A 16,128-nucleotide genomic window follows, 5' to 3' on the forward strand; every position below is an offset into this window, starting at 1 on the left:
AGTAGGTTATTCCAAGGTTCATTTACAATGCTTGGAATTTTGGAAAGATTTCTTAATGACTTCCTCATGAACACATGCTCACATATATGCATATGTATTTATCCTAAAACTTATTGGAGCATGTCATCCTCTCTTTTAAAGCCAATTTTAATGCTTATTTATTTATTTATTTATGGATGATACATACTTCTCTGTTCACAATATATAATTGTACTTAATCATCAACAAAATTTTCAGCACATGATTAGCATGCAAAGCAGAATACTTCTGGGAAGATGAAAGACAGGAGAAATACAGAATTATGTGAAGAGCTAATAAGGGGAAAATGTTGGCAATCGGAGGAATATAATTTTCTGCTTTCATAGCAGGTGAGTAAGCACTCTCAAACCCCTGAGAAGACAACAATAAGCTATAGTCCTGAACAGACACCCATATAGACACATGCCGTACCTACTAGATCAACAGTATTCCTACACTGCCACAGAAGACAAGCCCTATCAGACAACTTCTGTTGCGTAAAGCTACTAGCACCTTTACGGTAAAGCCAGCCATGAGACCACACCTCTAATTTTTCATTATCTAAATAAACAGGTCTAAGGATATGTGCTTTTTACTATTTATTATTATTTTTTTAATTTTAATTAATAATTTTTTAATTTATTTTTACAGATTTTTATAATACTCTTTAGTCCTACTTATTATCTACTTACTATGCCTTTAATCCAACAGCAGAAATCCAACCTCAAAGTAAATATGCTTACCAGGTATCACCTGAAATCAAAGCCACAGCATGCACATACCTTGGAATTTTTATTTCTTTCTTTATTTTCCCATACACCATATCAAGTTACACAAGTACCAGGAAACAGCCTGGTAGCCATCTAATCTCTGGCACAACAGTGATATAGGCTGCAAAGAACAAAAGTCCAATCTGTTACTTTCCTCACCCTTCCCATCTTCATCACTGTCTGCCCAGTTCTTCCTCAAGTTTTCAAATAATTAGGTATCTGCTAATGATGCCTTGACTTACACTACTGCAGAATTTGAAAACACACTAAAATCTAGTTACCATTAATTCATAAATACAAGATCGACTTAGATTTTGATATTCCAGTATAAAAATTATCTCTACACTAATTATTTATGCAGTCACAATTTAGAAAACACTTAAAATATTAAGGCCTCTGTGGAATCAAATGTGCAATGTTCAAAACACTGAGTGTTGTTGCTCTGGTTTCAAGCTGAAAAATGTTGTAAGCTTTAAACATTTCTTCTTTTACAGAACAATAATGAAAGAGCTTGGAATGTGCTCTTCCTGACTGCTCCAGTTTTTCACCTGCTCCCTGAACTTTTTGCTCCATTGGTATGCAGATGGAATTAAAGAGTTTGCCCAAGGTGCTTTTTAATTTCTAAGTACTAGTGAAAAAGGAAATTGAACAATGATCTGCCTTTATTGCTTAAAAACAGAGAAGAATGAATCCCATTTTACTGCAATGAAAACATGTTAACGTTTCAAAATTACAGCCCTAAATTGTTAAAATGCCAAAAAGCTGTCTCTTTACAAATATTAGAAACTTTATTCTCTCAAAATTACCCGCTCTACATGTAATGATCTACTTAGCAACATTTAAGCACTTTAACCTCTATGCTTTTTCTCTCACACATAAAAACAAACAAACAAAAAAAAAACCCCAACAACAACCCTGATATAGATTTGTTTTCCCAGTAGGCTACCTTTAACTCCTCTTTAACATGAGTTAAAATCTCTAATCTTGACAGGTATGGTTTTCTCATGTAATACAGAGAACACAGTGCCTTTCAAGTAAAGTGCCAATGCAGTGGTAACTAATACATAAGAGGGCCTCTCTGTGAAGTTTACCACCTTGCAGGAGTCCATGCCAATAAAAGTTTAGTTTTTACCTCTATGATTGGTGAGGTCTCTGGATCCTGAGGGTAGAGGTGTATAGCTCATCTCTGGTGAAATGGAGGCTGCATCACTGGAGGCCTGTGTGATAAAAGAATACTATCAGTATTTTGAGCAAGGTCAGTAAGTAAACAGAGACAATGCCCCTGTAAGATGAGTATTCTGATGTGCATACAGATGCACAGAATCAACAGTCATAGAAGACTACTGAGAATTGAAAGAAAATTTAATTTGTTTTCATCAAAACCACTTTCAATCTTGCAAGGAAGCTGTACTCAGAAGTTTGCACTATTATATCTATTATATTAGATATTGCTGCTAGAAAATATTGCCATACAGCTCACAGCTTTAAAGAATTACCAACTTAACGAGGAAAACTTTGGGTGGCATTAATCATATTCCTTTTAGTTAAGTAGAAAAATATTTACCTGAAGGAATTGTCCACAAGCCAAATAAATAATAAATAATAATAAAAAAAAGAAGATAGAGAATAAAAAGCTGGGATAAGACGCTATACTTTTCAAAACTAAGCAAAAGCCAGATTTCAAAATTCCACTGTTATGTAAGCTAAGCAAAGGGATCTCTTAAGAATGATAATGCCTATAATGCTCAAAAGCTGTACAAGGATCTAGGTTAATATAACAAACAGTTAAAACCCACATGAGATTTCTAAATCGTTTAAAGAAGTATTAAGAAGAGTTACTAAGAAGAAAATGTTAAGGGAGAAGAAAGGAAACTCATTTTTTTTCTCCATAATAAAGAAAAAATTTAAGATCCTATGATTCTGAATTGAAAACATTCAACTGCGAATTTACAGTTTTCTGTAAACTGGTCATAATCTGGTTGAAGAAAAAGTTTCATGTGAAGGAAATAGCAACTTAAAGCCAAGGAAAGCCATGTTTACCATCTTGCTTTTTAGTTATTGAGTAGTGGGTTCTCATTCTTAGCTGATATGAAAATAACAGAATTTGTTGGTGAATATGAATCCTCATTATAGTGTTTTAAAAATTTGGTTTGAATTAGGTGGATAGATAGCATGGTAGCGATGTGCCCAGCTTCAGTCATAAAGAAGTGTCCACTAAAAGTTATATGAAAATTTCCAATAGAAAAGATAAAGGAAATACAGAGCAAACAACAACAACAAACAAACAAACAAACAAAAAGCCCTAGCAACACAAAATCTAAACTCCTGAAATTCATAATGATTTCTTAAGGGAAACCTTAAAATAGTTACCTTCTATTCCTTTTATTCCCGTTTGATAATTTAGCTTACAAATTGCAAAGTTACTCAAAGCAATTAACAAAAATCTCTTATTCTTTTTAATTAATCATATATATGAAATGAATTCAAAACTAGATTCACAAAGGCTAGTAAAGATGAAAGCATAAGATTTCTTTGGGAAAAAAAAAGAAAGCTTGTAACCCAGCTAAACTCGAGTACATACAGCAATTCACAAAAATGAAAATCACCAATAGTTTGTTAAAGAACTCTTTATCTCTGTTATAGCTGTACAGATTGTAGTACATTAAAATTGTGCAAGGGTAAGAGACTGAGTAATTAGTATACTAAGCTTTTGTTTTCCAAGGCCCGTGTTGAATTTCAGTCAGATTTGTCAGACCACACAGTCACGTTTTAGCACTTAGTAAAAATCAGGATATAATAGGAAAACACATCATATTTCAAGACAGACAGGTTTGACAAAACAGCAATGATGCTATGTACGAGGTATGAAGAGCACTCTAGAAAATCCTCTGTCCTCTTTCTAAGCAGTGACTATGCACCCTCCTTTTCAGAGAGGTAATACTGTAAATACAACTTTTGCTTTCAGACAAAGTGAATAATCTTGATTTTAGTGAACTGTAAACATGCAGCTCTACCTACATTGGACTACCAAGGGATTGGAGATCATCTCTCTGATGACCAATATTGTCTGAGGACAAAAAATATCTCACAGGATGAGATGGATGCCTCTAACATTCAGCAGTATGCTGAATTAAGTTCCAGGAGCAGGTATGTGTTCACAGCTATCTGTTTTCTTTTGGTTTGGAAATTCTGGGTAAGACAAGTATAAAAATGTCACTACCTATTTAACATAAGGCTTCATCACTATAAATTATTTCAAAAAACCAGAGGAATAAGTGGTCACATAGTGTACACCCTAGATGTTATCTGCCTATTCAAGTGTGCTTAGCTGAGACTTTGATAATAGTGAAGGTTTCTCTTTGGTACTTTTAATCTCAATTTAGACTGTTGACAGCTTGATGATAGCTTTTCCTAAAATTACTGGAGGAGACTTTGCCTTTTCAGCAATATACCACTGACTGAGCAAAATTCAAGAGCTTCTAAAAAGCATACTGAAGCGAAGGGGCAATTTAGCTTTATTTCAAATTTTAGGAAAAGCAGGAAAGGTTTGTTTATTGATGTTTTGCTGCAATTTTATGTACAGTATATAATTCCCTGTCAAATATGGAAAAGTTTCATTAACTCTGAGCTAAGTATTCAGTTAGAGCAACTTTAGTTCTATGGAATATCATCCATGGTTATGATTGTTTTGCACAAACAATGTCTGGAACTCTGAATCATGTTTCTGAGTAAACCTGTGCACCAGCAGAAAGACAATTTGTTTTCCCTACTGCAGAATGGCATTTGGCCCCAAATATTTTCCAATGATATTTGTATGGATTATATTATTCTTGATATTCACAAGAATATTTTGACAGCGATTGCACTGGCATGTGACAGTTGTGTCTTCAAGTACACATATGCATCAGAAGTTCAAGTTGCAATGCAGAAGAAGGTAATTACAAAAAGCTGGATAAAATAAGTAGTAGCTTCATTGTTATACGTACAGGTCACCAAATAGCTCAGTGAAGAAATTCTAATAGTATTATTACTAGAAGCAGTCATCTCTGAAAGCATTCTAGCCACCCAAATGTTGCAGTATATCATAGTACAAGGCATAGAAGTTACAAGACCAATAGTTACTTGCAGCCTTAGCTGCAATATTGCACATAGCCAAATATTTGCTAAATTGAAGTCTCTACCTGTCTTAGCATTAGCCTGTAGATTTCGTAGGAATTAGGATACGATACATTCTCTCAAAGAGTAAGATATATCATATTATGCTATATTGGCTATAACAGAATATCCTCAACACTTGTTAACAGTTTATACTCTTCTATTTTTGGCACGTAACATAACTTGTATTTGGATGCAGATATTTCTCTAGTAATATTTCTCCTCGATATGTGAGAGATCATTGTTATTTCTCTGACATGCGACAATTCTTTACACATCCATACATAGCAATAACAGAAGTAGTCATCAATATATTATTGTGACTAATTTTACAATACAGGGAAAATAGCAGCATTTTAGCTGCTTCCTGAAAAGTTTAACAGATATGCAAAGCACTTATGGAATTACACGGTAAGTGAAATTGTTTCAATGCACACATACAGAGGGAGATTTCTTTAGCTAAATATATTTAATTCAAATGCAAAGCCACAGAGGGAAATCTTTGTTTATTATTAGTAAATGCACCTGTAGTCAAGGCTTAACTACATTTGAACTTGATTATTATAAATCAAGAAAAGTATAATAAAGTTTGCATCATCTTCTGTTTAGTTTAAGGATTAATCTCAAATCACATGGGCACACAGTGGCAACAGCCTTCAATAATTTCTATGCATCTTAAAACTTTACCTAAATCTACATCTACCAATAGGACAGCAGCTTGTCAATTCACTCCCTAACACTGGCTACTGTAGCTCACATCTCCAGGTTTTCAGTATATTAGACCGTCTAGATTTGTTCTCATTTGAGATAAAACATACAGATATATTCCACAGACCTGCTCAGCCATATTAAAAAATAATAACAATAAAAAAATCATAAATATAACTAGAAACTCATCATTTACATATGAGATATTAATTTATGTATATTAGTCATGTATTCACATGTGATCAGAAACATAAACTAACTATTAACAGAAAAAAAAATAAATTGTATTAATTGTGGGTTGAATTTATTACATGCTTGGAGAGAGTATCAAAACACTACTCCAGAGGGAATGTTTGTTTCCATAAATTTGCACAGCACCAAGCACAATGAGGCTTTAACTTCACTATGAGGTCTTTGAGAACCTCGAGACAGCATAAGATATTACAGGAAACAACCAAGACATTGAACACTCTATTCTAGGGATGATGACATTTATTTACAACATATTTGCTTTTTTGTGAACTCAGGAACCTTACAGAAGAATTAGTAGAGAAAGAAAGAGACAAAGAAAAAAAAAAAAAAAAGATAAGGAAACTAGAAAAATATGTTAAGGCAGACAATGAGAATGCAGCAGGCTACAAAAGCAAAAAGTCTTGCTTTTCCCCTCTTGTCAATTAGGATGCATGTTTCCAACAAGCCAGTGCTTCTGTAACCAATCACAATTTGCTCTTACACTTAGAAGTACAAACAAGTGACATGGCACAATACACAGGAAACACAGTTCCCCTCCTCCACAGGCAAACACAGCTAACAACAGATTAGCACTTGCTTCTACTAAACTTCCAGCATAAATTAAAGGCCTTTTAATAAGGGAGGGGAAGAAGAGGGGAAAGGTGCATGGTTTTGCTACAACTTGGTTATCTCTGTACACTTACTCAAGACCTCCTTGCACTGCATAGAATCAGTGATTTATTTCAAAACTGATTTTAGATACCAGATCATGGTACTGAAATAAAACAGGAGAACAGCAAGAAAGTGTTGTGTGGAAGGAAAGGGTGCTACTTTGTGTAAATATCAGGTTTTGGTGAAGATCACAAAGATCTGAATGACTTTCTTTTATCAGTAGCCACTGAACAAAATAAAAATATAGAAGTAATTTAGCCAGTTCTAATAAAGAAGACAAACACTATCTGACTACTGCAATCTAATACATAATTTTAATTTATTACAAATGCATCTCAATAAACAGATTTTTTTTTTTTTTTTTTTGGTGTGTGTGTGTGTGTGTGTGAACTATACCAAAGAAAGATCTTTTTTCTTATCAATAATGAAGAAAATTCATAGGAAAAGAAGGGAATGTAAGGGCAGGTATAAGTAGGGTTAAAGGATTTATTGGCTTTCTTCTTCTTCTGCCTACTAGTCTAATAACCTTAATTGTAAAAAAATAAGCAACAAGCACAAGCCTGAACTCTCAGGTTTGCCATCACAACTTCTAGTATGATGTGAAAGTGAAAAATGTTTTTCTAGTATGCAAACATAGAGGTTAGCATGAAGGGAAAAAAATGAATAGGGTAGTACTTTCTAAATTTCAGAGGAAATTGAAATCAGGCCCACAGTGGCAACTGGCTCTCAAGAGTATGGGAACTAAAGAAAAAGCACATTAGTTTGATGCCTGAATTCTCCTATTCAAGGAATAAGAAGACAATATTTGCTTGGTACTACTAAGGGAATATTTTGTGTAGAATCAGGATATACTGCATCAAAACAAATTTGTGGAGACCAATGGTTCAAAAAATACAAATGGACTGCTATTTTTGGCAACCACACACATTCTTTCAAATACTTTCAGGTGCTGAAGGAAATAAAGGGGGGAACTGAATTTCAGATAAGCCAATCTTTTTTGAGTCATGGCTTAAGAAACAGCAAAAGTTAAATGAGACTCTTTCCAAATTAAATTTCTCTACCCGTCATTTTCCCTTTTATATACATAAATGCCAGAATAAACCTGCATTTATCCAATACATTCATACCGGTGTTAGCAAAAAATGCTGCAACTTATTTCTGATTTTCTGAGTTTAATAAATATCACAAGTGTTTCAGCTATAATCGAGAGTGTGACTTTGAACTAAGCAAATACTCATTAAAGACATTTTGCCTTGCTATTTTCATCTCTGATGCTGCTAATAAAATAGACCAAATTGCTGTAGTACCAGGAAGACAAGGAGAAGAGTGATTTTATATTTTGGTTGACCTTCCAATTCCAACGACCTTTAACAAGGAAAGAGGATTTTGCTTATTTAACAGAAGTAGCGGAGCTGAAGAAGATGCAAAGTGTTTCAGAAAATATTTCCCTAATTCTCATATAAGAGAGATTTTCACTTCTCACTTGAATTTACTTAAACTTTTGGTTTGCATTTCATATTAAATTGCAAGGTTGAAAGCAGGGTACAACTGGATCAAAGATGTAAATTAACATAAGATAATTCTTATGCGTTTAAGCTTAATTGAGTGTAATCGATACATCTGGTGTGCAGCCAAATTCAACTATTGTGAAAAGCACGTAATGTATGGACATTATTTTTGGACTACTGAATGCCAGAAAATAATGACCTGGCATTCAGCTTTGGTGAATCAGACCTTGAATTTTCATCTAAGAGCAGTTTTGAATTATTACTGAAGATAAGGTGTAAATGTGCAAGGGAATTTTATCCATGTTTCTCCCATGAATCATAAATGAGGGAAAAAAATTACAGACTAAATTGCACTTAAAAGGAATAAAGTCTTTTCATGTCATACATGATTTATCAAAATGATCTCATTTTAAGGGTACTGTGGTGTATCTTGATTAATAACATTAGTAAGCATGATGAATGGCCTCTTTAATGGTAACACAGAATTTATTGGCAAAATCCCTACTTCTACCAAAAGGAGGAGGAAGTAAAACACGCAGCAGATTGGTACTTGCAGGAACAGTTTAAGTAAACTCTCTCCTGCATATTTTGCATTTAAAAGGCCTTTGAAAATTCAAAATTTGACTTTGGTTCGTTTTGAAAACAAAACTCTCTTTGCAGTTCACTGCAAAACAATACGAACTCAGAATGTAAAAGGATGTAGTGTATTAAGGTCTTTCAAGAGCATTGCTTCCATTCCATTACAACCTACTCCAATATCCTTTTTATTTTGCATTAATATCTAAAATGTTTCTCTTCTCCCATTACTCCAACTTCCCCCTATTCTCCCTCCTCTTTTTTTAAGCCTGCTCCAGCCTGCCCTAACTAATTTCCTTTTGGGCTGACAGATCAGAGGCCTTCCTACCACTGTTCCTTTTAGACCTGTGAAGCCCTCCTCGTAATCCTGCTGCTTGTCCACAATTAATCTTTCCAGTTGCCACATTATTAACACTACCACCCACAGACAGAGGATGCCTGAGCACGGCTGGAGTCTAGCTCCCCTCTGGAGCATCAAAGTTGTCAATCAGACACTAGTCAGAAAGTTGCCTGCTGTCAACATCAGAGGTTTTCATCCTCTCCTACTCGCTGATCAAACATTTTTCTTCAGAAGATTAATTCAAAGTCCCCACCCATTTCCTCCCATATCCTCTCTCCTTTTTAGGTTTACTCAATGATCCATCTTCTGTATGGAAAAGGAAGCAGTGTATAATAGAAATCCTTTCAATACAAAAGTTCAGCAAAACTAAATTTTAATCCCAGCTGTTATCAGCCCCCACCCGCCCACCCCCACCCCTGGCAAGTTAAACACCTTAAAGAGTTTGGATTAGACCTAGTCACAAGCGCCTTTGATCAAAGGCTCCAAGACTTTACACAAACGTAATCACAAGGCAATGACTGCATCTAAGAAGCCTGAATTGATTTGTTCTACTGTAACATATAGCATACAAAAACCCCCATTAGGCTTTCTGACTTCCAAGATCAAGTATTTTCAACTTCTGTCACTCAAAGCCATGTATTTCAGCATCTCCCTAATGATTTTTATTTTAAAGTGCAGCAGAAAAATAAATGCATAGATAAATAAAAATAAAAAAGTAGCTTCTTATTGCATGAGATTTGCATTTCATCTGTTTAAAAATTATATCTTAGCTGCCTGTGTTTAGCAGCAAAAAGGATTTAAGAGATTCTGCTGCTCATTTTGTTCACAAGCTGTAGGAAAGAACTTCTCCCTAATCACAGCCCAGGCTATAATATTTTCTTTTGTGACACACTGAATCTTACTCCTCAAGTGGCTCAGTATTTTTCATTATGCTAGATAATAGAATTTGTCCGTAAAGGATCACTTACCAATGCTAGCAACACAACAGTGAATGAAATGAGTATGACTAATATAACCCAACAAGAAATCTATTCACTGTGAAACTTAATGCTTGGTTTTAAAAGGAGAATAAAATAATTTAAAATTACACCACAAAATAAATTTGAAGTTGCTAAATACTGTCTTCTGAAATAGATTTCTGAGTCCTTATTGACATATGACTCAAAGAAAAAAAAAAAAAGATAAAAGGGAAAAATGACTGCCTTGACTCTTCTAATGAGTTTGGGAAAGTGAACTCAACCAAGAAATTTACATTTTTTTCTTAAATTTCTTTACCAGCATCTTTACCAGTTCATCTTCTGGGAACATACATGCTACATTCTTTGCATGTGCAGCATGCAGAAGGATTCACTGAGTGCACATGCTGGTAAAATCAAATGAAGAAATGAAATAAATAAACAAACAATCCTGTCATGCTCTGAAACAGAAAACAGCCTTGCCAGAAATTTCTGAAAAGCCACACACATTCTTTGAGGAATCTAGTAGAGCAAACAACAGATGAGCCAAAAAATGCAAGTAGATGCTAACGTTCTTCTAAGTTTCCCCCTCCCTAGTGCTCAAGCACAGGCATTCCCTGTGTTTCACTCACTGCACAGTGGTTCTGAATGAGAGAGGGAATAGTATTGAGTTCTACAACAGAAGGTGCCAAAGGCTAGGTAAGTCACTTATGAAAAGGGAAACACATTAATAACCTGTTAGATTGTCAGTCTCCAACAATCATTCTATGTGCTTTTCAACTTACGATATCACAACTATAAAACACAGAAGTTTTCTTAAGCATTCTTGTCTAAATCCTCCTGAATGAGAGAAGACTTAAAAGCCTTCTTTCAAGCAGACTACTCTGAAATGCTCTGCATTCTGTTGCATATTACAAACTCTAGAATGTGTTATCTTGAACATAAAAGCACACTGCAAAGAATTCCATATAAATTTCACACAAATTATGCCAGAAGACAAACGAAAACTTCCAAAACACTTGGTCAACAGTATTGAGGTATATAACTTTTCATGGAATGTTATTTTGAAATACAGATGACTCAGAACTTCTACACTTGTTTTTACAAACATGATTTCCAAAGATTCTTCAAATGCCAAGGAGGAATCAGTCAGGTAATTTTTTAAAATTATTATTATTTTTTTTTAATTCAAAACTCTGTTTCATAAATTAAACAAGTAACATAATGCCATCGCTTTCAAACAAATTCTAGTCAACAACAATCAGAGGAATGCAGAACTGCACGTATGTCTCTGACCAAACATAGTTGTTTGCAATGTTAGAAGGTTAGGTTTGCTTTGCTGTTCATTCTGCTGCCTCTGGGTTGCTCCATTTTTTTTTTTCCTTCCCCCACATGTACAGACAATATTTAAAAAATGAAAGAAAGGTCAAAAAACTAAATGATAACAGCAGCCCAATAACTGCTGTTGAGTTACACTGATCACCTTGCACAAGAACTGAGAAAAATGGAAGGTTAAAAATGTTTTTAAGGCACCTCCATTCCGCCGTATGGGAATAAAACTGAACTGCAGCTAAAACTTACTGTCACACTATTGAGCTAACAGAAGGGGGTGCTGTAGTGTAACCTATTTAAAATGCAAAACCAGTAACATTTGTAACAGCAGATTAAAACTAGCATTTTATTCACTTGGCATACCCCCAGCATACTGAATGCTGGAATCAGACTTGTCACTGCACACTGCAGGTTATTAATAGAGCTCAGAGTGGTGTTGCTAAATGTGCAAGTTAAAAAGCAAATAAACAGAAATGGATTTATCTGTGGTATGTGTACCATGGGAGAATTCAGCAAGGCCTACCTTACATCACACATTTGTATATCCAAGATCACTGAGGTTCAATTTTATTTAACTTTATTATTAGTAGGAGTAGTAGTATTTGACTGACAACTAATTACCACAGCCAGAAATCCTGGGATATGTAATCTATAACATTACCAGTCTAAAGAAAAACAAACTTCTTTTCAACCTGGGCAAATAAACTTATTAAATATGACACATAAGAAAAAGCCTGTGGTGCGCTACCTCTTCTATCTTATGGGCCTTTCTGGACTCTTGTGAGCCACCAGCACAGGAGAAAAAGTCAAAGGCTTCAGCAGAAACAAATCAACACATTGTGCTACAGCTTTACACTTCATTTTCTGACAATGTCAGGTGTTAGGACTGGCAAGTGTGTTTCCCCTCTCTGTGCAAGCCAATTCCTGTTTTCCTCATCTCGATCTCTCAGAGATTCATCAAAAATGCGATTTAATTACATCTCCTCCTCCTCCTCCCACTCACCAAAAAGACTGTAAACATGACTCCTTTTTATCTCCTGATACATCTGGACAAGTAGACAATGTGCTAAAACAAAATAAATCTGCCCTGACAGTCACATCAAAGGGTTCAGCTAGGGGCTTGCAGCTACTTAAGGCACAGGAATGTTGTTGCTAAGCATCGCTCTACAACCTATCAGTCCCTTAAAGAAGAGCTTTTTTCTTTCAGAGGGAGATGAGGAAAGCTGGAGAGTGGGAACCAGACTGCAAAGGGAGATTGGGGATTTTGGAGGATTTTGAGGCTTAAAGTGAATTGTGTGAAGAAAAGGGGTTTTGTTTTGTTTTGCTTCTTGTACAGCCTACGTTTTAGGGAGGGGAAGTAAGCAAGGAAGGAGGGGCTAAAACTTGCTGATAAAACATTTTCTGAAATTTCCCCTTGGATAAATAAGGGCAAAGTCTTTGATATCCTTTTCCAAATCCTTTTACTTACTATAGACTCAAAATAGAAAGACTGAGACAATACTCATTAGGTTTGAGATACCAAGCCTGTAAAAATTTACTGTGAAATGTGTACCCTACCCTGCTCTTTTATCAAGCATTTGATAAATGTGTGCACTCCTAAGTACATGAAACTGATAATAAAGTCCATATGTCATAAACATGCTACACAGGGAAAAGAAAGTTTTGATACCTATGCACACAACACAATTTGATGCTCGATTTACTAGTAAAAACTATTCCCTTTAGAGAGAACACTTCACTGAAATCATCTGTTTTCAGCACTGTACCCTACAGAGCATTCAGTACTCACAACTCCAAAGGAAGTAAAACTGCTAAAAGAAAGACCACAAACCTGCACTAACTACAGACACAGACATGATGAAATGGATAGCAAAAAAGTCTGAATTATGCTCTACTCTCATAGACACAAAAACATTTAAGACAGGTAGACAATCCAGACAGAAAAGCATAAAACTATTATTTTTCAAGCTTAATTATCTCAAAGGTCAGCTAGAAAAACCCACGGTTTGGTTACAGAGATGAATGAACTTCCATATCCAACTAAGTCTTTTAAAACAAGTTAAAAGGTTTAAAAAATCCTCCTGCTTTTTTAAGAATTAAACAAAGAAAATGTGAAACAGACTCATTCTACATGCAGGGTAACTATCAAGAACATGAACAATTACTGAACCCATGATATTGCACAAATAAATAACACTTAGCATTATCTTCAGCACTATCATATTTATTAAATAGTGACTGAGGGCAGCAGTAACCATTTTTATTGTCCCATATAGCTCTTATTTTCTAATTAAACAGAAGGTTATTTCCACTGCCAGTGCAGCCATTCATCTTATTTGAGTGTTACATAATATTTTTTTGCCAGCCAAGCCTGACTGTGAAGCGTTCTGTGTGGTGAACTGTGGCCCAACATGCTTTCCTGTTTGGTAATCAAAGAAATGGGCCATTTTGTGCAGTGTTAATAAATAAACTTTTTGCAATTTCTCCTAAAACATGATAAAGCTTATACTTTGTCCTACCCTCTAGCTTCAATACAAGGGCAATGAGCTGTATTATTAAAGATATAGGTCAAGCAAACCTGATGATTTCAATCCTGTAGGGTGCTTTAGAAACTGTTGTCATATTACTGAGATCATTCTGCTGTTCCTAATTATTCCTCTTGGTTGCTTCACATTTCAACTGATTTCTCTCACACTTATGTCAAAATTTATAAGCTGCTCTGTGTAACAACACTACATTATTTCCTCACTTGTTATGGTAATATAGGACAGAAACTAGGAGAATGCTTTAATCTAGCTGACAAGGATAATGTAGTCTAGAAACGTAATAAACTTTGTATTCTACCAGAGAGTTGTTGGCTTTTTTTCATCTACCATGAAACATTTCACATAGATAGACATCTTAGAAAAACTAATTGCTACAGTGACTTGAATATCCTCTTATCTGATTTGCTTTTATCAGACAAAAACAAAACAAGAACAAAAACAAACAAACAAAACTATCATCATTACAGTGTTCAATAGCCTGGGCATCCTCCTTATTCCCATAATTGCTATTGTGCAACATTCTGGTGACTGCAATGAAAAACTACATAGTGCCAAGGCAAACATTTTTCCATGGAGTCTGTGCATCAGGCAAACCATTCGTAATTAACAGGCCTGGCTTTAGCATGGCTGTAACACATCTCCAGCTGACTGGCACAAAATTTTATTTGCACTAAGTAGCTTGACTCTGGGCAAACATAAAATCAACTTTATATGATAGCTTCATGTTGTACGGTGTCTTTTGAAGGATTTCAGAATGTAAGGAAAGCTGCCAGTGGAAAAGATTGTTTAATGAAAATTTTGAGTTTTAAACCTAGTGAGGATATTGCTTGCAGTATAGGTTAAGATACAGAAATATGATTTCCTTCAGAACATAGAACATGTACAAAATGATATTTAGCAAAAAATAAAAAATAAAAAAATACAACTCCAAATAGAAAATTTTCCATCAATAACTCAAACATGACATCAATTCTGATACTTCTAGGGATGATTTTGCAGAAATAGGTTTGTCAAATGTTGGAATGTTCTTTTAAAGCACTTTTAGTCATCAGCAAACTGGGGAAAATCAGTAATCAACAAACACAAACTAATAGATATGTGAAAAGACATAAAAACTCAAAGCTTTGTGGTATATCATGACAACGTCAGAACGTGTCCACTGTATCAAAGTAGTATAGCAATACAACAGAAAAAAAAGAGCACTGGTTTGCAATCACAACTTTTAAAGGGACTTTTTCTAAGTACATAAAAATTATTATTTAATTGAATGTCCTTACAGGAAACAGAAAGGAAACAAAAATGACAATGGTGTTGTTCCTGTAAGAAATACTCACCAGCATTACAGTGAGAAGGAAAAAAAGTAAGACTGTGGAACAGATTTCTGTTTTATCTCTTTATGTTAATGACCTGACTGCAGATAACTTTGCAAGGTTTGAGGGAGGAGGAGACGAGTCAGACACAATATCTTCTGAAGGGTCTCACATCTGGATCCCAATTAGAAATGGACTCCCTGTTATGTTCTGACAGCTGGCAGGATGAACTTTTCGTGTGTTTATAAAGTGAGATTTCTCTCTTTATTACTTTGTTTTTTCTTTCCCAGACAGAAGGCTCAGCATGTACAACAGGACTTACTTTGTCTCTTCCATTTGGCTTTCCAGATACCACCTGCCAGTATGTAAAACCTTCTTCAAAGTAGATGATTTTAAAAGTCTACGTTCAGATTTGTTTCCAGAGTGGTTAGCCAAAAGAAGACAACATCTCAGTCAATTTTAAAGCTGAGCTATCATGGAAAGCACATTTAGGCTTTAAGACTTACATGACATAGCATAATACAAATACAGGAAAACTGGGAAACATAAATCATGTGGCTAACTGATGTATCAATAACTTTTTAAGTACCTGCTTAGAAAACAGAAATGTCAATGGGAATGATTAAACAAAGGAACAGGAAATAACATTGAGATCTTCACAAATTAAAGATGAACAACAAATCAGCCTTTCAATTAACATTCATTTTTCCTGTGCTGAGTGTATAGAATTTCAGGTGAAATAGTTGGTTCTTTTCATACCTGCTGTCCATTAGATGGGTACCAGAGATGATACTTTTTTAGACTCCCTTATTTACTGAAGATGGAATTTCCTGGAGTTTCTCACCATAACTTATGATATCTATTCTTCTAAGAAATCTCTTTGCCCACCCCCCACAAATCAGCTGTCTATTTAGTCCTCCAGTGCCTTTCTAGAACCACAGGCTTCTCCAAAACTAAACACTATATTCTCATAGTAATTGCACCACAAACGCAGGAATGGTGTTAA

At 34.9% G+C, this 16,128-nt stretch overlaps 1 protein-coding gene across 7 annotated transcripts in view; it reads right to left on the minus strand.

Moving 5' to 3' along the window:
• The window catches only part of LRMDA (leucine rich melanocyte differentiation associated), a 622,472-nt gene that overhangs the window by 90,654 nt on the left and 515,690 nt on the right, over positions 1-16,128 (minus strand). For all 7 annotated transcript variants that reach the window (XM_032445290.1, XM_032445291.1, XM_032445288.1 and 4 more), the window contains one exon: positions 1,921-2,005. In XM_032445290.1, coding sequence (XP_032301181.1) covers positions 1,921-2,005 — 85 coding nt within the window. The remainder of the gene's footprint in view (positions 1-1,920; positions 2,006-16,128) is intronic.

The sequence above is a fragment of the Coturnix japonica genome, chromosome 6 (assembly GCF_001577835.2).
Source record: "Coturnix japonica isolate 7356 chromosome 6, Coturnix japonica 2.1, whole genome shotgun sequence".
Classification (NCBI taxonomy): domain Eukaryota; kingdom Metazoa; phylum Chordata; class Aves; order Galliformes; family Phasianidae; genus Coturnix; species Coturnix japonica.